The sequence below is a fragment of the Platichthys flesus genome, chromosome 13 (assembly GCF_949316205.1).
Source record: "Platichthys flesus chromosome 13, fPlaFle2.1, whole genome shotgun sequence".
Taxonomy (NCBI): Eukaryota; Metazoa; Chordata; class Actinopteri; order Pleuronectiformes; family Pleuronectidae; genus Platichthys; species Platichthys flesus.
This window is the reverse complement of record NC_084957.1, coordinates 14390673-14413457: the sequence shown is the minus strand read 5'-3', so window position 1 is coordinate 14413457 and position 22785 is coordinate 14390673. Positions and strand designations below refer to the sequence as shown.

The 22785-nt window shown below is 42.2% G+C and overlaps 1 protein-coding gene across 2 annotated transcripts; it reads right to left on the bottom strand.

Annotated features, from left to right (window-relative positions):
• Nucleotides 1–345: 345 nt before the first annotated feature.
• On the bottom strand, nt 346–21011 carry dop1b (DOP1 leucine zipper like protein B). 2 transcript variants are annotated; one of them, XM_062402107.1, is made up of 38 exons: nt 20992–21011; nt 17535–17714; nt 16800–16981; nt 16515–16685; nt 15488–15677; nt 15242–15340; nt 14356–14479; nt 14124–14233; nt 13506–13617; nt 13256–13376; nt 13028–13147; nt 12756–12864; nt 12317–12553; nt 11918–12222; nt 11111–11514; nt 10737–11008; nt 10492–10644; nt 10268–10368; nt 9619–9809; nt 7906–9502; nt 7227–7326; nt 6960–7151; nt 6624–6746; nt 6390–6524; nt 6236–6291; nt 6038–6142; nt 5695–5761; nt 5120–5267; nt 4902–4981; nt 4716–4825; nt 4046–4195; nt 3334–3395; nt 2955–3083; nt 2725–2861; nt 2582–2637; nt 2346–2489; nt 2099–2231; nt 346–1666 (listed from the first exon to the last, which is right to left on the bottom strand). In XM_062402107.1, exons 2-38 carry the CDS (start codon nt 17670–17672, stop codon nt 1409–1411), a joined length of 6921 nt encoding a protein of 2306 aa, XP_062258091.1. In that variant the 5' UTR covers nt 17673–17714; nt 20992–21011; the 3' UTR covers nt 346–1408. The 2 variants fall into 2 exon arrangements, with proteins under 2 accessions (XP_062258091.1, XP_062258090.1); XM_062402106.1 differs by lacking the exon at nt 20992–21011 and adding an exon at nt 20814–20982.
• Between the last annotated feature and the right edge of the window lie 1774 nt (nt 21012–22785).

Genomic DNA, 22785 nt, shown 5'->3' with positions numbered 1-22785 from the left:
CACCAACAATGAATGGCTTTATTATATTTGACCTTTAGCTACGTCCCTATCCTTTATGATGGGGTAGAGTGGTCGTCCTCCAATAAAAAGGTTGACGGTTCATCCTCACTCTTCCCCATCTGCATTCCAAAGTGTCCTGGGGCAAGATACTGAACCCCTAAATGGCCCGCGTAGATGTTGAATGCACTATTTGTAAGTCGCTTTGGATAAAAGCGTCTGCCAAATGACATGTAATGTAATTTAGATGTATGGACTATCTATTTATAATTTCAGACATACACAGACACAGAAACACAGAGGGTAAATTGTCCACTATGTGTACGAGGTGCCATAGGATGAACCAACAACCATGACTGTCTTTATTATATTTTACCTTTACTGAACTACCAACCATGAAGTAGACGTTACCGTTTTTCCCAATCCCTGAATAAATTCCCCTGATGTGCAACCGCAGGAAAACAAGCAACTAAAAGCTGCAAATAGAATGTACCACCATTTAAGCTAAATATTTACTTTAATGAACCTTTTCACTTAATTCAAAACTTAACATGGTCCTTTTAGACATCCAAAATAAATTACGTAAACATTCATTACTCTGGAAAACAAGACAGGCAGTTGTGAAAACCATCAGTCAACAACCACAAAGATAGATTCAAGTTCCCTTAAACACCAACAACTGCAAGAATGTACTGTATACTACCGAGGTACACCCAATAAAATCCAGGATATTGTAAGGGGTTTTCGTGGTGTACACAAAAACACATTCAGTAACTTACTCGTAAAATCAATGTAAATCAGTGAGGTCCCATAATTAATTCACTACAAAAAGAGAGAAAGTAGTTCTACAGCGGGGTCCTGCAGGCATACAACCTTCACATTCTCAGAGTCAGACAGATGCAGTGTGTACGCTTGTTATGGGAACCAAAAGAAAACAAATACATGATAAAACTCCTCACAGTGAATCTGCTATTTGGCTACAAACAAAAACGCGGTAGCGGAACAATAATTTGATGTTTATGGAATCATTATTTTTTCTTCTTCTAAAATCAATAAGAGCAAAGAGAGTAGACACTGTGGAACAATCTCAATGTGTCAACCTTTTGGATAGTGTGGAGACAAAGTACATCACAGAGAAATGAAAAGGAGCATATCTACTTAACTTGTAATTAATACCATATCTTTCAGACAACTGAATGAGCTACAACAATGTCCCTTGGTCTTTCCATAACAGATTCAGGGTGAACCTCAGAAGTATTATTTCGGAAATCAGACAAGTTAAAACGTTAAAACATTTCAAGTTCACACTCCATGATCACTGTTGTGCCTATTTTAGATATTACACTCATATGGCTGTAGGTCTAAAAGCTTGGGGAGAGGACTTATTTGAAAGCTTCATGCTTGAGTTTTTTTAACTCTCTGTGGAGTCCAGGAATTCTTTCTCAATGATGTCCTCCAGCTTCCTCAGGACTGCGCGCGGATTGGTGGCTGGGTAGTCTGCTATTGGGCAGTGTTGCATTAGGTGGCCGTTAGGGGGAGGAACCTGGAAGGAACAGCAAAGGGTGCGAAGAAAAGGCAACAGCTGGGTGATGGAGCGCAGGGAGCACTGAGTGAGGAGGGGGAACTCCAAACGCTCGGTGGAAGACTCCTCGCTCAGTCCGTTCAGGGTCTGGAAAATAAGGTCAGGATATTAAAAACAAAAACATCCCTCTCAGTTAATGTTCATCCCAAACAAGTGTTAATTCATATGACATCATTACCATGACAAAAGATCCACCTCATCATAACCAAACACTAAAGCTTCCATTAGAGACTCAACGCCAGGCATTTATGTAAGAAACCAGATTTAGATTGGAACTAATTGAATATCAAAAATTCCTTTGTTGGAGACCAGGATGTAGCAGATCTAATCTGACCTTCAAATTTACGAACATTAGTTGTGTAAATACTAAGTAACACTCTGCTGAAGTTTTGATCCCTTTTTAAAAAGTCTTAAATAAAACCCTAAAAGACAATATTGACTTTATAATTTGTTTCAAATTTCCACCACAACAGTGTGTCTGAATCTAAGCCTTCCAATATGTTATAAAACTGATCTTACCCCATATCTTTGCTGAATCCCTTCCATTACTTTGACAACGTGGGGTATGCATTCCTGCTCAGCCTCCATCAGCGACATCTCTGGGCCATTGTAGCGGTTCACATCCACTTCAGGGACAAATGCCCAGCGATACCTGCATGTGGATAAAAAAAGTTAGACAGAAAAAGTATGACAGAAAAAGTAACTTATCTAACATCTCAATCTAGTTACAAATGTTTTGAAGTTACTTTCTAAATTGGTCTCTTACATCTGAAAGATTGGTATCTGCTCTGGAGGAAAGGTCAAGGAGGTGTCCAGAAACTTGCAGGCTGACAGGTACATGTCCAACTCTGCCTGAGAGAAGTTCACCGGTCCATTTCTTTCAAGGGCTCCACGCACCACCTTTGCCAGTCTAGGTAGTAAAATAAGACCAGAGTAATTTAAGAGAGAGCATTGAAGGATGTCATGGAAAATGGATTTTGTGAGCAAAATAATTTAACTCACTTTGAGACCTCCTTATCCGGCTGCAGAGATTTCTCTAGACGTGCAAAAATGCGAATCTGAAGAACGACAAATAAAATAGACATTGGTTCAGTATTGAGCCTGCATGCTTTTAAAGCCATGTTCTTACAGGAAGTGATCTTTACCAGTTCTGTGACCATGATTGGCCAAAGAGATGTCAGGTGCTGGGATGAAATCCGTAGCAGGAGAACACGAAACATCAAGAACATCTGGGCTGAAACAGCTGGGCTGGGGTTTGTACGCAGAGCCTCTGTGAGACGCTCTGAAAGGGTGAGGATTGTTCTTTTTGAAAATGTTACAGAGCACCATTTTTAAACCACTAAATTACACACAGGTACAAAAAGCAGGGCCACACCTTGGATGAGGGGCAGATAAGGATGGTACTGGTCGAGTTCCCCACTGAACATGGCAAAGGCCTGGCGCTTCAGCAGCATGGGTTTCTGATCTACGTTACCAAACAGTTTCAAGGAGCCACTCTGCAAGCCTACGTCACATGGAAAATAAAAGTTTGTAACAGCAAATAATCCAAAACTTCTCGTCAAGCAAACATTTCAAGAAGTGACATTGTGGCTGCACTGGTTTTTTTTTTAAACGATAAATCTCAATTTACTCGTCTGAAAGAGTTCATAACTTCTTTAAATCCTTAAGAAGCTTAAACTTTATATTTGTTTGTCTGAATTGATTATTCTACAAACTGTATCACAGATAGCGTAACTCAAACAGGCTGTACTCACTCATGAGGTCTTTAAACATTGTCTTCTCATGAGTCAGCAGATGATCAATAATGGATTTCCAACTAGAAAGAACACAGGAGAGGAAAGCATGAGAGTTTTTCAGTTGATTTAAGCAACCTCATTAAATACACCTCAGGGACGAAGACTTTCCTTTTCGTATTAAGATGCAGCAAAATATTGAACAAAGACGCACAGTGGAGCCAATGAACAATCTGAATGGTAATGATGAAATTAGCACTGTCATGAATTGGGCAATGGTGGAAGAGAATTTGTTTTATGTTTAGAATAATAAGCATTAACAGAAACCTAGATGTCTATGAAAGAAATCTAAAGGTTAAAAGAACCATCTTGACATAAGTCCCAATTATAAGCAGGAAAACAAGAGATGGCTTTGCGTACTAGAGCTGAACCGCGGTTGGATCCTCCCGGTGGTGACGTGTGTTACCTAGCATCAGCTTTGCAGTACTAAAACTTAAACTGTATGCACAAAATCAAACATCCATCTTCCGCAATGATCCCCTGATTATTAGATAAAGAACTATATATAACTATAGTGCTATTAATGACAGGAAAGAAAATACACAACCGTGGATACATTTCATGATTTATCTGAGGCCACACATGTCCGCCACATGCTATATTTTTGATGGTTCCTGGCTGTACAGTGGTGAATGAATGAAATAAATTTCAATCCAACAGACGACCCACTAACCTGGGTGCACAGGAAGCATCCATGGTGAAGAAGAGGGGGTCCATAAATAGCTCAAAGACCTCTTTCTTCCAGGCCCTTTTGGTGTAGGCATACCCGCTCAGATTGCTCAGCAGCTGAGCACCCGCATCAAAGCTGGGCATGTTGTAGGCACTACAAAAGAGAAAGGTAGTTAGTGGAACTCTATTAAAGAACCAGTATCTAGGAGTTAGTAGGGGCATCTAGCAGTGAGGTTGCAGATTACAACTAACTGAACACTGCTTCCCTTGCTCCTCCTGTTCGAGCTATGTAGAATTCTCCTGGGAGGCTGTATGTGTGAACTCAAATTTCCCAATGAGAGGCTAAGACTGTCTCTTGAGTTTCACCTGCCAGCCACCAAGTTAAAAATCAGGAGGATGTCTGAATGAGCACATGAGAGCAAAAGGCAGGAAATCCCCTGGATCAGGGCCGACAACAGTGACAGTCAGTGTGTGGTTTGTCCGTTCTGGGCTTCGGTAGAAACATGGCAGTGCAACATGCAAGTTTCTTTATTTCAGGTAGTTATACACTAATAAAAACAAAATTACGATTATTATTTTCAATTTCTGCCGGTAGAACAATCATAATCTACTAAGACTGAAGGCTGCAATGCTATTAACACCAAGATAACCTAGAGCACAACGACAGCAGTTACCTGTGGTTCTTCAGATACGGAAAAACAAAGTACATGAGCCGAGAAATGAGAGGAACGGCTTTCTCCTTCTCATCGCTGCGGTACACCATGTCCAGCAGTGATGCCAACATCTACACAATGAGAAAAAGTGTTAAACACTTCAAACACTATTTTACTTGCTATAAAAATAAAATGACAGAACCGTACCTCAGCCAGGAGAGCAAGCGCCTGCACACTGTAAATTGAGGGAGCTGAGGAGGAGACCATGGTGCTGGCTTGAGCAAACTCTGACAGGGAGAAAATGAGAGTAAGCTAATTTGTGAGTCTTACCAAGCTTTTAATATTTCTCATATTTTATGAATAATAAATAAATACAGCTGAGGTTGTACACCAATGTATTTGGGTGAAGTAACCGCATTGTTCACCTTCAGCATCTGCGTCATCAGGCTCGTCTGCTTCAGGGCACACCTGCGGCTGAACTTTGACCTCAAGGCTGCGGCTCAGCCAACTGGTCTGCTCCAGGGATGATCCCGCGATCCCACCCACCGCCTCGAGGATCCGTTGAGTCACTTCCTGCATGGTAATGTAGTTACTTAGTTCTGCACATAACTCTTAAATGACAAGTCATTGAGAAACCTGGTTTATCTGCCTTATATTTACCGATAACCAAGGCTCTAATTAGCTTTTAACAAGCATGATGAAAAATTATATACATGGAAAATAGTAGAATAGACGAGCTTGATTGAATGAGGTAATGAGTCCCCATATTTGAAATAATAGTCGGTCCTTATCTGAAACTAATGTAAAGTAGCTTGTATAGGTCTAACTAAGTCAGTTTCTGGTTATTGACCTGCTGAATACATAAACCAGTCAATAGCTACCAGTCTACTACCGTGCAGTTTTATGCTTTCCTCTTCTAACCTGGTTACTTAAGTGCAAGTAAATTTCCCCTGAATATCAACACAGAGGCTCACGTTGTTTTTTTTTTCAAGTATCATACCTGCAGGTCTCGAGTATCCTTCTTATTGTCCATGTTGGGGAGCCGATTGACAAAGTCATTGAGGATTCTGCAAGATACGAAATATTTTTGCATTTTCCTAAATCAATTAACTTGAATACAGTGCCCAACATTTTTACAAATTAAAACCCTTAAGGCAATGCATTTCTGAACTGTTTAAACAATAAAGATGATTATGAGAAAATAATATGAGAAGATAACAAAAGTTGTCAGATTGACTACATAAACATGGACTGCAGAGAGTTTTGGTGTGTTTGTCCTAAATATGTTTGTGTAAGTATTACCATACAGAGTGTTGGCTAAGCTCTGAATGTTTAAAACTGACCCCAGCAGAAGGAAGTGTCCGGGCGGGGCCAGGTTGAGCTGAACAGACTCTCGCAGCAGACTGAGGAGAGGGGCAATGTTCTCGTGCAGAACCTGGGCGGAAATACTACAAACAGAGACGGAGATCGTTACAGTGAGCATTTCTTACAGAATGGCTGTAAGAAATCTGAGGTTGGGACTTCTGTTTTTTCTTACTTACGTCTGGATATAGGCATAGCTGAATTGTAACATGGGGATATCAACCAAGGCTGACTTCTGGTGGAGAAAAAGGTAGAACATGTTTTGAAAATGAGTGAAAAAAGACTTTACAAACATAAACATGAGCATCTAAGAGTGTATATGTGTTTGCATACCTGTTCTCCTTTAATCTGATGAGGTTTTTTCACCACCTCTTTGATCAACTGCAGGATGGTATCTGTTTGCAAGGTGTTCAGTGATTTCACCAGATCCACAATGGCCAGACGAGCCTCACTGGCCACAGGTAAAACCTAAAGAAAGAAGAACATAAAGATGCCAACAAGTTCTCTCAAGCCAATCAGTGACATAGATGCGACTTTCTTTGTTTCTTCACTAACTGCAGGTCTCACCATATGTTTATGCCTCCTTCTACTCTTCCTGCTGCTCCACACTACTCCCAGTGAAGCCATCATCTGAATGCCATACTGCCCAGTCAGAGGGACCAGGAACTCCAGAATTCGGTGGCGAAGGATCTAAACATGGACACACCGTAAATTAATCCATTCAGATGATACTTCATGGACATGGCTGAGCAGGAGGTAATGTGTGAGATTATAACATGATCAACAAACACACACAGCATTTACAACATGTTTGTCAAACACACACCTTGGTGCTCTTAAAGTAGACAAAGGTATAAGTGCAAAAAATACACAGCATTAACGACATGTTTGTCAAACACACACCTTGGTGCTTTTAAAGTAGACAGATGTAGAAGTTTGTCTGCTGTTCTGGCCAGAGTCAGACGCCCGCCGGTGAAACTCTTCCCTCCTGACCACGCCCCACAACAAAACCATGCTAGTGAGCATTTCCGGCAGAGCCTCGATCACAGCGTTGCGTGCATTACGGACGTCCGAATGGTCACAGGCAACCAGGGACTAATAGAAATTGTTGTTAATTTTTTTATATTGTCATACAAATAAAAGATATAAATCTGTATGTTTACTTCTCACCCTCTTGTTGTCCAGTAGACAATAGTGTGTTATAGTGGTCAGGCCTTCTAACAGAGTGAGAGGGTAGTCGGGGGCGATGTTCTCTCTCCTGCCACTGAGGCTGATCAGGAGACAATCAGATATTTCATTAAACCTGTTACCAGACACTAACCTTTTGGTGTACAAGCCCAGAAATAACCTGGGTCTCAAGCAATCAAGCAACTGCAACTTGTTCTCCCTAACTACACGTTTTTTGGACAAAAGCTTGACTGCAATGGTTCAATATGACACATGACTAAAAATATAAGATCTCTTGAGGAGTGCTTTAGTTGTAAAAGTTTTGTCAACGTTGAGTCAGTTACAGGCCAAAGGTGTAAAAAATATCTTGTGTAATTTCTTAATCATCTCATTCTCATACTACTCATAACAGTCAAAATAGTGTCTGAATTCTACAATCGAAAAAAATTGATCTGAATTAATAGCTGCTGCTGGCACATTTATCATGATACACACAAGCATAACAATAATAATCTTTTAAGTCATTAACCTGATTTCCAAAAAACAATTGCAAAAATGACTTTGCTTTTTTTCATGTGCCGTTTTTAGGTTTAAATATTGGTTTAATTGATAATGATATAAATCACATCTTGGGTGAGAACTGACTAAACATAAAAAGCTACTGTATGAAAGCACAACCTACCTCTGATTTGTCTTTCCTCCATCATGCTCATACAGCTTTACCAGCTCGTCTAGGTTCCTGCAGATCTGACCGATGAGGGGCGCCACAATGATTCCTAATGAGCGTCCCAGGTAGGGCAGAGTGGAGCACAACAGAGACACCCAGTGGGGGTGCATGGCATAGCCGTACTGTGGCTGCAGGGCCATGGCTGCGGCAGAAACAAACATTCCTTGGGCTGTAATGGGGTGACTTTGGACATACTGGGCTGATTTGATGGACTGCTGGAAAAGGACCGCAGTTTGCCACTCACGGGCGAGGGGGGAGCTGGCAGCTGGGGATTCACGAGACTCCACAGGCTGGTTGGAAGCTCCGCCTAAGCCACCTGATGGGATGGCCGCGCCAAGCCCCACATGGTGCTCCAGGACTATGAGAGCCTCAAGGAGTTTGAGTAATTCCATTTGTAAGGGGTACTGTTCCTGCCCGCCTCCTGATCCAAGATTCACCAGACTCTCCTCTGACAGGCCTCCCTGCTCAACCAGCAGCTCCACATTTCTGGATGCTACTTTGTCCATTCCCCTCTGGCTGACATACATGGATGCAGAAAGTGTAAGCAGAGCATATTGCTGCACTTGACATCTGGACAAGACTCTGCGGATGGGCTCCGCACTGGCCCCATTGCCCTCATGACCTCGTGCCACGCAACCAAGCTGGTTCACAATCCGGGTTAGCACCTCCACACTCCTTACCTGAACCTCCCTGTTCCCCTGCAGGTCAAGAGGGCCGAGGCTCAGGTATGAAGGGTAATGAGAGCGCAGGAATCGCAGGCACAAAGACACCAGCAGTTCAATGAGAATGGACGGGGGCAGAGAGGGGGAGGAGGATGGTGAAAGCAGGCAGCCGTAGAAGCCGTTTCCATCTTGAGCCTGTTGGTGTCGGTGTAAAAGGTTAGAGACCAGGTTTAAATGTGCAGCCGCGCTTGTGTCCAGAGCGTTAGAAGAGAGTGCATCCACTAGAGGGCACTCAGCGCTGCTTCTCAGCAAGCTGTCTAGCAGTGACAGACCTTGGAGCAGGTGGCGCCAGCCGCCCGCCACAGGATACAGCAGCACATGAAGAAACAGAGAGTCGATGGCTTCTCTCTTCTCACGCTCCTGTTTTAACAGGCGAGACCTGGCCATTGTCTCCAGCTCTAAATCCTCCTCATCCTCACTTGACAGCGAATCAGATGCCTGTGTACGCTCAGACTCTGCCCTCCGCAGGCCATTGACCAGCCTGCCATCCTCAATGCTGCCATACAGAGCAGAACCAGAACCGGAGCTCTCTGTGGATACCTGGGCCCCGCTAGTGTCTGCTGACTCCGTGTGTTCACTCTCAGCCTCATCATCTGCTCTATTTTCCTCCTCTTCCTCCTCCTCTGTGTCTTCACTCTCACTCTTTGATGGCACAAAAGAGTCCTGCGGTTTGACCTGCTCTGGACCAGTGTCCAACTCTGCCCACAGGGATTCCCTGTCCACAATGTTGGTGAGATTTAAGGTGGTGACCTCTGTTGCCATAGCATCCCCAGATGACCCAGACGTTCTGGTGGAGCTTCGACTTCTGCTGCTAAGAATCTTCAGGTTACCTTGAAAGCAAAGAGCATGTCAATTTAATAGAACACACACAAAACTAAGAATACATTCCATCCGGAAATATGTATTCCCAAATTCCCATTTTACTCATGCAGAAAAGCCCACTTACCCGCAGTGAGATTTTGTTTGATGCTGTGAATGGAGGAGCGCTGAGTGGACGGGTGAAGCAGCAACAACAGGATAGGTTCCAAGATTCGATTCACATCATTTAGGGACAGAGCCCTGACCAGCCAGCACTGCGTAGCTGCACGTATAGAGCCATCAGTGCAGCTCAGACTGTCCACCACCACACACAGAGACCTGAGAGAGAGAGAGAGAAACAACCTTTGTAGGAACTGAAACAAAAAATGAAGCTGTCTTTTGCTGTACTTAGTTAAGTGTTTTTTTTATACTTTATTTTGACAGTACGCTGTCAGTCGTTTAAGAGGTATAATGGGGCATAAAACTCATGCTTTTTGGCATGAGGGTGCTCACTTTTTTACATATACAGTATTAATGTCTAGGGAAGCTAGTCAATCCCATTGCATTTATATGTTGGTGCCTGTATACACTCAGATTTTACAATAAAATGGAAAAATGGCAATAGTCCCATTGTTGCAACTCAAATAGTAAATACGGCTCTTATTAAAACACTTCTCTGGCACCACCATTAGGACACTTGTTAGCTGTTGCATATTTATTGAATCCATAATCAGAGTAGCAGTGATGATGTGAAGAATGATAAAGAGATAAGAAGATACAGTATATTAATTACTCACCGGTCAAAGGAGCGGTTGAGAGACATGGTCCTGTTGGTCTGGATTTCCCGGGTCAGGTGCCACAGCACTGTGAAGCGATGTAGTGCTTCAAGCCTAACAGCCTGGGACAGACAAACATAATGGTTAGGAAGAGCCACTGGCTTGTTTGCTCAACCCATTAAATATCATAGTGTCTGTTTGTGTCCCAGTTACACTGACACGTGTGTGTGTACAGCTATACACACCTTGTCTTTGTGCAGTAGCGCCTGGCAGATGATGTCTTCACAGATTGTCGCTGACGGAGCCAAACAGTGAAGCCTGTAAAAGAGTTCCACACAAGAAATGTGCTGCTCTCTCCGATCCATGTCCAGCTGGTTCCACAGAACCTGAGACACCCTCTGGATCACAGCACAAAAATAGCACAATTTTAAACACCACATTTAAACAACAGCGTTGAGCTGTACAGACACTTTCTTTTTAATAATCTGACCTGATAGAAATCTGTGCCCTCCTCTATGACACGTAGCAGAGCAGGGTAGATGGGTGGGACAGTGACCATCTGCAGCCTCCCACTCAGAGGGTTAGAGTCAGAAAGATGGTAGCGTATGTGCTTGTCCTGAATGACCAGCGCTAAAGACTGGGAGTGGTTGATAAGCTCCAACAGGGAGGCCACTGCTGTGTGTTGAATGTGATAGTCTCTTGACAGGCAGCACAGTATCATCAAGGACCTCAGCCATACAGGCAGCGTGTCCTCTTCACTGCCTAGAAGACAAAAACATTTGAATTACTTATCAGTGGGCTAAAGCAGGTACATGACAGTTATACTAACTCAGCAGCTATAATACAATCCATTTGTGAGCTGACCTTTGCAGGCAAACATGTCTGTGTGTTGGGCCAGAGTCTCCTCTTCACTCATATAGACAGGGAAAGTGGCGCACTCCAGCAACAGGTGGCAGGTGGCGGTGAATGCCTGTCGACAGGCTTCAGAGATCTCGGCTCTGCCTCGCGGCATGTAGCCCGCCGCCCAGTCCACACATCCTGGCGGCCCACGTTTCCCTTTCTTCTCCTCAGGGATTGTCGGGGGCTGCACATCAGATGTGGGGTGGGGTTTGTTTTTGTTTGGATTGAACAATTCAGTCAGTTTGTGTTTTATTTCTTGCCCCCCTATGCTCTGCAACAATGTCTTCTGATCCACAGAGACAGCGGCTGGATCTGGTTGGAGTCCCTCCTCGGGTCCCGGGACATCCTCCACCTGCACCAGCAGGTATCTGAAAAAAATGACAGGTAAAATATTTAGAGATCATAGCTTTATAGAGAAGTACATATTCTTTGCATTAATCTGACCACTATCTCATCGTCTGTCAAATCCATCTTCTTTTTCGCCATATACTATTTTCGACTCTACGACTAATGTCTTGCAACACAAGAGTCAAACTGTTCTCCACCCATAACACAAACAGTGATACTTTTTGTAGGTGCTTTAGGGCCAGATGACATTTTGCCCATCTGCATATGAATATAGACAAGCTTAAAAAAGGCGATAGCCGTTGCATTTCAGTCAATGTGTTATGCTTCTTTTGCTCCACACGTGGGCAGTTTACCTGTGGGCAACCATAGCCTGCTCAAACAGTTTCCAGCGTATTATAATCTGACCTTGATTCAGTTATTTACCTTGTGGTTATGAAGGACAGTATATCCTGCAGGCATAGGGTCATTGTGTCCACACTTCCTCCCCTCTTCCACACTCCATCACCGTCTTTGCAAATTTCCTTTCCATCAGCCCCCATCCCTGGTGGGAGATGCTGCTCTGACGGTGAGGCACTGACCCCTAAACCGCTGTCTTCAGATCTGATTGCTGGGTAAACAGCATGTGTAGTCTCTGCCTCTTCTCCTCTTTCAGTGTACTGCTCTTCATCTCTATGGCGATGACTAAGCTGACCATTACTGGCATCTTCATCTCCCTCCATCTTGACATCCTAGATTAGGTGAAATTCGTAACGGTGAGGCACTTTGAAAAATCTTAAACATTTAAAAAGAAACCAATTTGGCTCAAACTGTAAAATGTGTAACCTGTGTTTCTTTGCCTTCCTCCTCTGGTGCACGTAGCTCCGTCTCCTCTGTGTGTGACTCTGCTTCAATGTCTATATAAGCCACAGGCATTTGGATCTTACTGAGGACCTTGAAGCAGGCACGCACGCTGTGTGTGACATCCTCCAGGCTTATGGAGTCCATATGACTGTGCAAGGTCTGCAGCATGATGCTTAGCATCTCAGGGAGGAACTGTGACTGGATGTCAGCATGTAGCTCCTGTCAATAAAAAAAATAAAATAAAAAAAATAAAGTTTATGTTAAAAACTGTCACAGTACAATATACGTGCATGCAAAAAAGGGAAGGTGAGTAATTTGTTATTGTGAATCCCTATTTTTGGTGCAAATTTCACTGCACCAATTTTGTTAGCATAAAAGAGAACTAGCAATGTGCTAGCATGCTTCTTTGTGTGTTGCTTACCAGAGGAAGAACATCCAGCAGAAATATTATGAGGGTGGACATCTCTGAGACAGAGGGAGCAGGATGACTGCAGTCCTGCTGAGGAGGCGTCGGTGGGTCGTCTTTTTCTCTGTGGAGAAAGAGAATGAAATTATCCTTTATGTTAACTTGTGGGTTAGGATTTGAGACATACAGGGATAGTCACGACATATGCTAAATTAATCCTTGACAGTCAAAACTGTCTTTTCAATTAAGTTTTAGAGATTAACATGTAGAAGTAAACCCCACATTACCTGAGAGAAGTGCAGAAGCGTCGTGTCATGTACTCCCACAGGTATTCACTGTTCATGGAGCTCACAAGCATATTCACTGCCTTTATGATCTCTGATGCGTTCTTATTCTCTTTTATCTTACTGTTAAAGAAAATAAAACAAAAATTACAACCCATGCTCACTTTGTAAGTTGCAATTTTAGTGAAATATGAACATCCTCGCAGCAGTGCTTTCATCTATGACTTTCACCTGGCAAGCTGGTTTCCTGAGAGCCCTGAATTGGTGTCGCCCTCCTCCCCCAGTATCTCTCGACAGAATCTGTAGAAGGCTCGGACCACCTCCAACAACACACTGCTCAGCACAGCTGGGCCTGAGCAGAAACATCATCATTGCAACAATAAAACCACCTTAGAAAGCGAGACTCAATGACACAGCGTGGTGGATCCAGTAATTCAGCATTTGGACGTATTTGTGCACGGCTGCGCTCAGTGCTGCCTACCAATCTCTGGTTTATCGAGCAGGCTAACGATGATTCGAAAAGGCTTGAGGTATCCAATCACATTCTCTGGGTTGTTCTCCACATCCTTCTGTTTGAGGATGTTAATCAGAGCCTGAGGTCACAGAAATGAGCAGGTGAGAAAAAGCTGAACTGGTGACAAACACACATCAAGTGCTCTGTTCAAAGCAGACACACCTGACCAAGAAGAGACATGTAAATTACTATTCGCTGTAGAAGCTGACACATAGGCTTGTCTCTTTATCAGGGTTTAAAATCTTTACTTAACTCTGTAACACCATGTGCTTTATTTTGATTATTTCATTATGAAGAACACAGTACAGCGCAAACCTCTGCCAAGGCCAAACAGTTCTCTTATGAAACCACATATAAAATCACTAGATCTAGATTGTTTTCTCTGGGATCTGCACCATTGCACACACTCATAACTATCAGTCCCCCAAAACATGGCAGATTGTTTTAATCAAGATGAGCAAATTTCCCCAAAATGTCAAACAACACTGACAAACCAGGTAATAATAAAATAAACTTATATTTTACATATATTTATTAATGCATTTTTCAGAGTTTGGCGTGTGTGTTATCATAGGAGTCAGTTACCTGTACAAGGTAATCTCTGGTGTAGGTGTTGAAGTAAAAGGATGTGTGCTCCTCTATGGTAGAGGAGAGGGTTGGGTGTGGTGCCACCATTTCCCCTTTTATGTCTGTGCCTGCAAACAAGTTCATGCGAAGACAAAGATTAGTGAACTGAGAGAAACATTAACTGGCTAAACTCCAGCAGCCACACAGTGGTCATGTGGCGAAACAGATGATTCATCACTGAGGTCAGCACCTAGGACCCAGGCGTAGAGGCGTCTGTTCAGGGACATGTCTCTGCGGAGCAGCGTGAGTAAAGCGGAAGACATCACAGCGACCATGTCCTCCTCACTCAAAGTAATGCACGTCTCCACTGGGTCCTAAAACAACACACGTAGTGACAGTAAGATGAGTATTGATAAGGCAATTTTTTGGGCTTATATACAGTATATTACACGCAGTGCTCCAAGAAAAAATCCTTCACTGATTTGATATATACAGTAAAATCCTTGGCTTAACAAGATATTTAATGTTTCAAGCAGCAGCAAAGGATTTACTCAGAATAAATAGAAGAAACATTTAACAGCTGGACAATAGCAGTGACGGCAATTCAGTACACAAAAACATATTTACAGAATAATTGTAGCTTTTAATTCTAAATAACCAGATTCTAATATTTGTAGTTTTGGCAATCATTTCTACTGATAGTGACTACATTTAACTTCCACGTTTACTGTTGCTATATTGATAAAATGGTGATATAACTACCTCAAGAAGGCAACTAATATAATTCCCCAATTTAAACGTAGGAAACTTAACTGAATTATGTGGAGAAAATACGAAAAGGCCACGTGAATGTCTGATCTGATAGATACCAACAACAATTTGGGAACCATTTTAAAGGTCATCTTTATTTTCTGTGTTTAAAATTGGATTAACTGAGGGTTTATTTGCAGCACTCTTTCATGACTATTAAAATAAGAGTGATTAAAAATTACTAAGCCTTTCTCTTTGGCAGATAACAGAGGGAAAAGATGTCATGGGAATCTGATTAAAAAATGATCACAGCAGCAGATACGGAGAAAACAGATGTAATCATGTGAAGAATAATAGGAGAGAAGTGAGTTTTTGTGTGAACTTACCAGGCAGGTGGCAAAAGGGAAAAAGTAGAGCAGGATTTCAAGCATGTGCCTCTGTACCAGGACATTTGAGTCTTGCAGAGAAAGACACACTGCCTTCAACTGGAGATGGACAGAGGCAGAGACATTCAAACAAGTAGAAAACTACATTGAGACATGACTGAAAAATGCTCATAATACAAACATCCCCTCTGTGTTGATTTTCACTATTAAATGGGTTTTAAATCAAATGTAAGACAAAAAACTCACCAGGAGTGGACTGTTGTAGCCTAGCATGTGTATCTGCTGGTGCAGAGAAGCCATGCGGTCAAAGTGTGTGACTATAAAGATGGCAGCGGGCAGCCGCACATTAGGGCTCACCACCATGCTGCCCCACAGGGCCCCATAGAAGACCCGCTGACCCAAGAGCATAGACAACTTGAGCAACAACGCATCAGTTCTGCACAGAGAGAGAGAACACAAATTGGACTCATTGACGAGTGTTCAACAGCACATCCACGAGTAAATCTCTACTTCACAGTGACAGCCGAGCCTCGTGGTCAAACCAATCAATCCTGATCAAAAATAACCCTTCAGTACACACTAGCTGTTAGGATGTCAACCGACTCATCCACCGTTACTCTAAAAAGCACCAAGAGCAAGTCTTTGGTCATCCTGTTATTAAATAAACACTGATCATTTCATGGTCATACATGCTGTCTGCAAATGTTTTGAAACCCCTAGGCAAATTAAATACGTGATTATCGAAGAAGTCTGCAAACAAAGTCATCTGACTTTTGCTGCAGGGGAAGACTTATTTAAAACAAGTGCAAAATGTATTCGTCCTAGCTTTGGTGTAGACCAGGAAAATTAAATGTTAAAAGGGGAAAATCTGAATAAGCAAAGAGAACCAAGTGTACTGTGATGAGTCATTGTTAGGTAGGAACAATTAGTCGTGGGCACAAGTTAATAAGTCGTGGGAACGAGAGACATAACTTGAGGCCACACTATGGTGCAAACATTTGCAATTAATATTAAATAAAAACATTGGATCCTATCTTTGTGAGCCAAGGTGCACCACACAAAGTGCAGTTAAACGTCCAGTGTGCATTGAGCCTGACTGTGCACATTTGGTATATTGGTGACAGGATGCGCCTGGGGCATCTGAAAACAGGGATAGATGGAGATGAAACCTTCTGTGTGTGCGCTGCGGGATAATCAGACCTAGTTTTAAATTTTTTTCTTGTTTCTGATCAACTCTTTCTTTCTTTTGACAAAAACGGTATATGCAGTGTACCTGTCATTGACCTCCAGTCCCTCCTCCAGGCCTGGTAGGAGGCCTGTTATGAAGGCCTGTAGACTGGGCAGCAAAGCCCTCTGCAGTGGGAGATAGTATCGCTCGTACATTGTCAGCAGGACGGGCTTCACCGCCATGGCTGCATGGCCCAACAGTGGGAACAATCCGGAGCTGAAAAAAACAAACAAAAAAGAGACACATAAACGTACAAGTCATAAACAACACACTTGTATCAGTATCAGCGCTCTTCTTGAAGCAATAAAAGATCAAGGCTTGTTTCTCTACCTGTAGATGAACAGATCCTTGGCGAGCCATTTTGTTCCGATTATTTTGAAGATGACCTCATAGGTCTCAAGGGCCTTGAGGTGTACGCCACTGGGCAGAGCTGGGTGTAGACACTGGGCCAGACGCTTACCTATGATCAGTCTCTTGGGTAGAAGTGAGTAGCGGATGTTACTCTGCAGGGCCTGATAGAGAGAGAAAGAGACCAAAAAATAAGAAGCTGGATTTGCTATTAGCCAAAGAGTTTCGACTCCGAATGAGAATTTCGCAAAACACATAAAGAAATAAACCCACAGAAATACCAGTTCCACAAGACTTGATGAATAAGACATTAAACTTCTCCGCCGGTCTCTGCACTTTAAAAAGGGCTAATTTTAGTGCATTAACACACAAATAAACTCAAAGTAAATATCTGCACAGAAAGCTGAAACAGAAGTTGCATATTTATTTCCTCAAAAAGACAAGATGACCTGAGCAAATAAAGTATATATATATATATATATATATATATATAGTGTAACGAAGAGTCTCGATGAGAAAGAAGAACTTCCTCGTTACTATAGAGAACTGAACCACAGTAACAGCTGTGAAACTGAAACATGCAATATACTTAAAAAAGAAAAAAAGGACTTCCGCAGCAGAACAAAGTTCATTCAGATGCACATAATGAGATGTTTGGAGAATTAACAGCTAGAGTGTTTGTTTAGCATTAGGTCATCATTGTGCATCATACCGTACCTTATTGAGTTTTCCCAGGGATGAGATGAGATCTGCCCACTCACTCGAAGACTCAAAGTTTCGCAGCGCTTTTTCGATGACTCCCGTGTAGCTGCGGTAGCGGTAGTCATTCTGCAGCTCTAACTCTTCAGGGTCCATGATATATATCAGTCTGATGTCAGCATAGTTAGCACACCGTGTCTGGAAAAGGGGAACATGAGAAATGAAAAGGTTTTAAGGAAATAAACAGTAAGTTTATCAAGCACACGAGAAGAGTCAGTATTTGTTTGTCTGCAATGTGTCAGCTAGCCCCCAGCCTCTGAGGCCTGTTTGGCAAATCCAATTAGCCAATTTAGCTCTGTTCACTGGCACACAAACGTTTCGAGGCAAAGGAGACAAATGTCCTCATTCATGACGGGTCAGTGTTTGTGTGACTGACCTATTCCTCCATCTGAGGAGGGAGAAGTCCTCATAACACAAAATCTCTGGCTCTGGGTGACATTTTTAGCCTCTCTGGGACAAAGACGGGTCAGATATCAGCACCCAGTGGCTATAATGTCTAGCAGACGATCAATATTGCAATTTGTATGGTTGTTCTTTTGTGTTTCATTCACTCTCCTTTTCTCCTTGAATTCCAGAGGGAAATGTTGTGCTCTTTCGCTGCTAATGTTTTTGTGCAGGTAAGATGACAGGGATGAGAGTGGAAGGCCCTGGACTAAACAGTGTAGGGCATTAAACCAAAAGACAAGCAACCACTTTCTTATTATATTATTAATGCCTCTGATCCTCTGATTCTTTGTTCGTATAATATTATTGATTAATGAAGCTTTAGAACCAAATGTGGAAAGGATTTGAGTTTAGTCTACACTGGCAAAAGAAAACCAAAAAAAACATTTATCATAGAATGTACTCAAATGTTACAAATATATTGTATGATATAGAAAGAGTAGCTTTCTTGCTTTCACACACATAAAAAAAAAGGCGGTGGTGTGTTTTTCTCACATGTAATACATCTGAATATGGCTAAACAGGGAGGTGGGTCGGGGAGTGGAAGGCAGGATTAGAGAGGAGCACAGACATCTGGACTCCCTTTAGCTGAGCTGAGAGAAGCTTTGCCATCGTGGAAAAGCCCAACAACACGTGCTCAGCACGGCAGCACATCAATGCCCCCTCAAATCTTTAGAACCTAAATACTGGGTTTTTTGATACTAATCCAAATAAGTAATTTAAGTTTTGGCCCTGATGACTGATGGGCTTTTTCAATGCTATTTCTAAACTAAATATTTACCCGTTGCACCTAAGAGCAATCAATAGGTTAATCAACAAAAAACAATGAGCACCAGTTGCAGTATTAAACTGCCTACAGAGCAGACCTTCAGTACAATAAACAAGTAGAAGAGCAGGGGGGGAAATGAACCCACTTCTAGAATCTATAGATCGATTGGAATAAGAGGGAGAGGGAAGTGGCTTTTGTTCTTCACAGTATAGGGAGACAGCCAGTGAGCGAGAGAAAGTTGGGGATAAGTGGAATGAGTGAACAATTTAGAAAAAACTAACTTGGCTATAAACTGCATTATTTCTACTATATTGTATTTATTCATCTATTCTTACTATTATTTCCCCTTGCGCTGCTGTCGCATTTATGAATCTCCTCTACAGAGGATCAATCTCACCTCATCAATGAATTTCTAAAAGAAGAATCATGGAGAGAGCCTTTCTCATCTCATCACATCATCTAAACACTGCCAGTCCTTAAACCTCTCACACCACTCCTGTGAACCAGTGACATGATGCTAATATTCTCATCAGCCGGCGTTAAAGGCACCATGGAGCCCGATTGACCCTAATAGTATTTGTCAACATTCATTTTACATTACCTTCCACAACATTTTGGTAATGGTCGCTTAAATTTTGTTATTAACTAACAAAAGCGTTCAGATGACTATGTAATAAATAAATGTGTCATGTAATGGAAGGAGAGACAGAAACGTGTCTAGAAATTATCATTTTGTTGAAACATAAGCCCGTCTTACAAATGAAAGCCATGTACAGTACTCGTAACTTCAGTATTATAAAACCATGTCACTGGTGGATTACACTGTCACCCTACACCGCTATGATATTAATATTTAACTGAATGAAGACAACAAGTGGACGATGACGCTGTCTAAACGGCAACTACTCCTTGATTAAATCAAAAACATAATATAAGTAAAACATAATTTCAGAAGTTTGTGAATCCTTCAATCGTCAGACAGCGTTTGACAGCTCGACAGTCAAACAGCGCAGGCCAGCCAGATCTAAGTGTGCACTGTCACTTCCTCAAGTGTGTTTACCAGCAAGAATACAAAGTGCGATAAAACCATAATAATGTATTTCTATAGGCCGGTGTTGAGCAGAGCAGTGTGTGCTTTGAGGGAGGACACTCAGGAACACAACAGGCCCAGCTAAGGACCTAGTCACCTGACTGACGCCATCAGCAGCCCTACAGCGGGCTTTATGGTGCCAGTGTTTACAGCTGTCAGATGGTACATGAGGAGACGTTGAAACCAGGGCTGGGCGTTGAAACAATATCTAAAGTTATTGCACTGTTATTTTACATTAGAGGCAAAAGAATACAGGTTCAATATGTCGATATATTGCTTGTGGATTGTGCAAGCACTCTAAGATAAGATTAAATAACTTTGCTGTCACTGCAACCGGTACAATTCTCTGCCCATAGAGAAGAGTTTGACACTACATTGTTCACTCAGGAGCAAAATGTCAGTCTTTCAACTGAACAGAAAGGATATTGTGACAATATGTGATTTGGAAATGTTTATCTTGAAGTGTTTTAGGCCTTATCTTCCAGCCCTGGTTGCATCCAGCAGAAACTGTGGCCAACTAACAAGCAGCTTGGCAGCTGAAATGCACTGTGACAGTACCGGAGCATCACTGGAGACACTGCTGAGCATGTTATGCAAGAGAAACCACCTCCGACTACAGACTGGATGATAACATCGCCCCCTAAAAGACCAGACATGTCTGCTGCGGGGAGATGTTTGTGCACAGCTAGCTTATGCAGGTTTGAGCTAGAGTGCCAAACGTTATCATTATTATTATTATTAGCTAGCTTGAAAGTAGCTAGCTAGTGGATAGAAAAACGAAATTCTACATGTATTTAAAATATTTCTTTATTTTATTTAAACAGTGATGGAATAATAAATCAAAGGACCCCCCACCCCCCCCCCCCCCCCCCCCCCGATGAATGGAGAGAGCTTGTGCAATCAGTGAAGCAAATAAAAAACATCGACGACTCACCAATAGCGAAGTAAATCCACGGTTAGCATCCGCGGCGCCTCACAGCAGCCCGCTCGTCACGGTGGACATTTCTCGGTTAAACGTTGTTGAAAGGGAATCGACAGTGAACCTGTGAAGTGTCCCAGAGGACGTGTGTGGCTGTGGGTGTGTATGTGTGTGTGTGTGTGTGTGTGTGGACCTGTCTCTGTGTCAGGGATCATTCCAGCAGCGGCAGCAGGTCCGTGCGGGGCGGGATCCTCTCAGTCAGCTGATCCGCAGAGGCACTGCTCACTCCCCCGCACAGGAGAGGGGTGAGCTGCGGGTGGGGGAGTGTTCAACGCCGGGGGAGATGTTTGTCTTCAAACTGCCACTAAACAAGTCAAACACGCGAAGCACCGTGAATTAAGATTCTGCCCGAGGTCGAGAGGAAAACCAGTTTCCTTCCGAGTGGCATTAAAATGTAAATGTCCACTTTGCCGTGCCCCGCGGCTTTGGTACGGTCCAGGATGTGCAGTGTTTACAAACCTCTCGCCTCACTGTGAAGTAACTTCGTGCTTCAGCACCACACACAGAGGATCGTGTTTATAACAAGACTGATCATCCGGTAACAATAAAAGACAACTACTACATTTAAATGTGATAATAAGCCTCTGATTTACATGTTCAACCCTCTAATTATAAGTAAAGGTAAATGTCACAGATACAAAGCAAGGTTTGCAGAGTCCTCCCCAAACTTGAATCATTTTACGTTTGATTTTAATCTGAACATGGAGACATTGACCCTTATCAAACAAACAAACAAAAAGTCAGTGCACACAGTTTTGTTATTTCCTGTGGCTCTGGATTAAAGTTATTGATCGGAAATAGTTTTGATCATATTTGAATATTCCAGTTATGTATTCTTACTTTATTGCAGATTGAACTTGTTTAATTATTTTGTTTACATTATTGTCCTGCTATTCAATTAAGGAGGACAATTCATTTTCAGCTTACTCTTCTCACAATCACACAAAAAACATCCAATATGATAGGTGTCAAAAAGCACACGTCAACAAACAAACAGGTCGGTGAAGGACATCAAGATAAAGATTAAGGAGGTAAAATAAATAGCAATAAATAGACAATAAGTAGCTAATAAATAAACATTTTTATTGATATCTAATTTGATTGATCTTCCTTTGTACCACTGGAGTGTATCGTCTATTCAAGGTGGTTTGTCAACATATCTTATGTTGCTTTTAACACTGGCAAATAAAGAGCAAAGGAATGCTTCAACATTTCTTTCAAACTGATGTAAATATACAATTATTATAGAAAATAAGTGATTTAGTTTTCTGGTGAAAGATGCCATGAAAGTTATAATATACCCTTGTCATTCTATATTTATTACACCAGAACAAACTGGATTAAAATGTCGTTTACGTTTTTTTTGTGTTGTTTAACAAAGCAAATAGTAAGATCATTCAGGGATGTTGTGTCTTTCTGAAGTTTGTTTCACTTTGCAAAACCTGCTCCACAGTTTAACTAAGTTTTAGTTAAAGGAGCAATTTGTTGTTTATGGTAGGAACTACATCTCTCTAAAGGGCCAAAACAAATCAATTCAACTAAATTGTGTTGGTTTACTATTGGAGAGTATAGGGTCCTTCTCATCTTTAAATCCATGCCCAGCTCAGGCACTTCCTTAGGTTCATTCCAAAATTCATTTAAAAATATTGTACTGGTTTAAATGCAGATAAAAAAATCCATAGTATATTCTATCTCCAATACTGGTTTTAAGATTAAGATCCATTTATTTGTCCCAAACACATGCACAGACATGCACAGACACACTCATGCAGATTTAGGAAATTAAGCCTCTGCTTTTAACCCATCTGGTGCGGGACACACAGAGCAGTGAGCAGCCATGTACAGCGCCCGGGGAGCAGATGTTGAGGGAGTAAGGTGCCTTGCTCAGGGGCACTAGACAGGGTAGGGAGACTCCTCTTGAATTTTG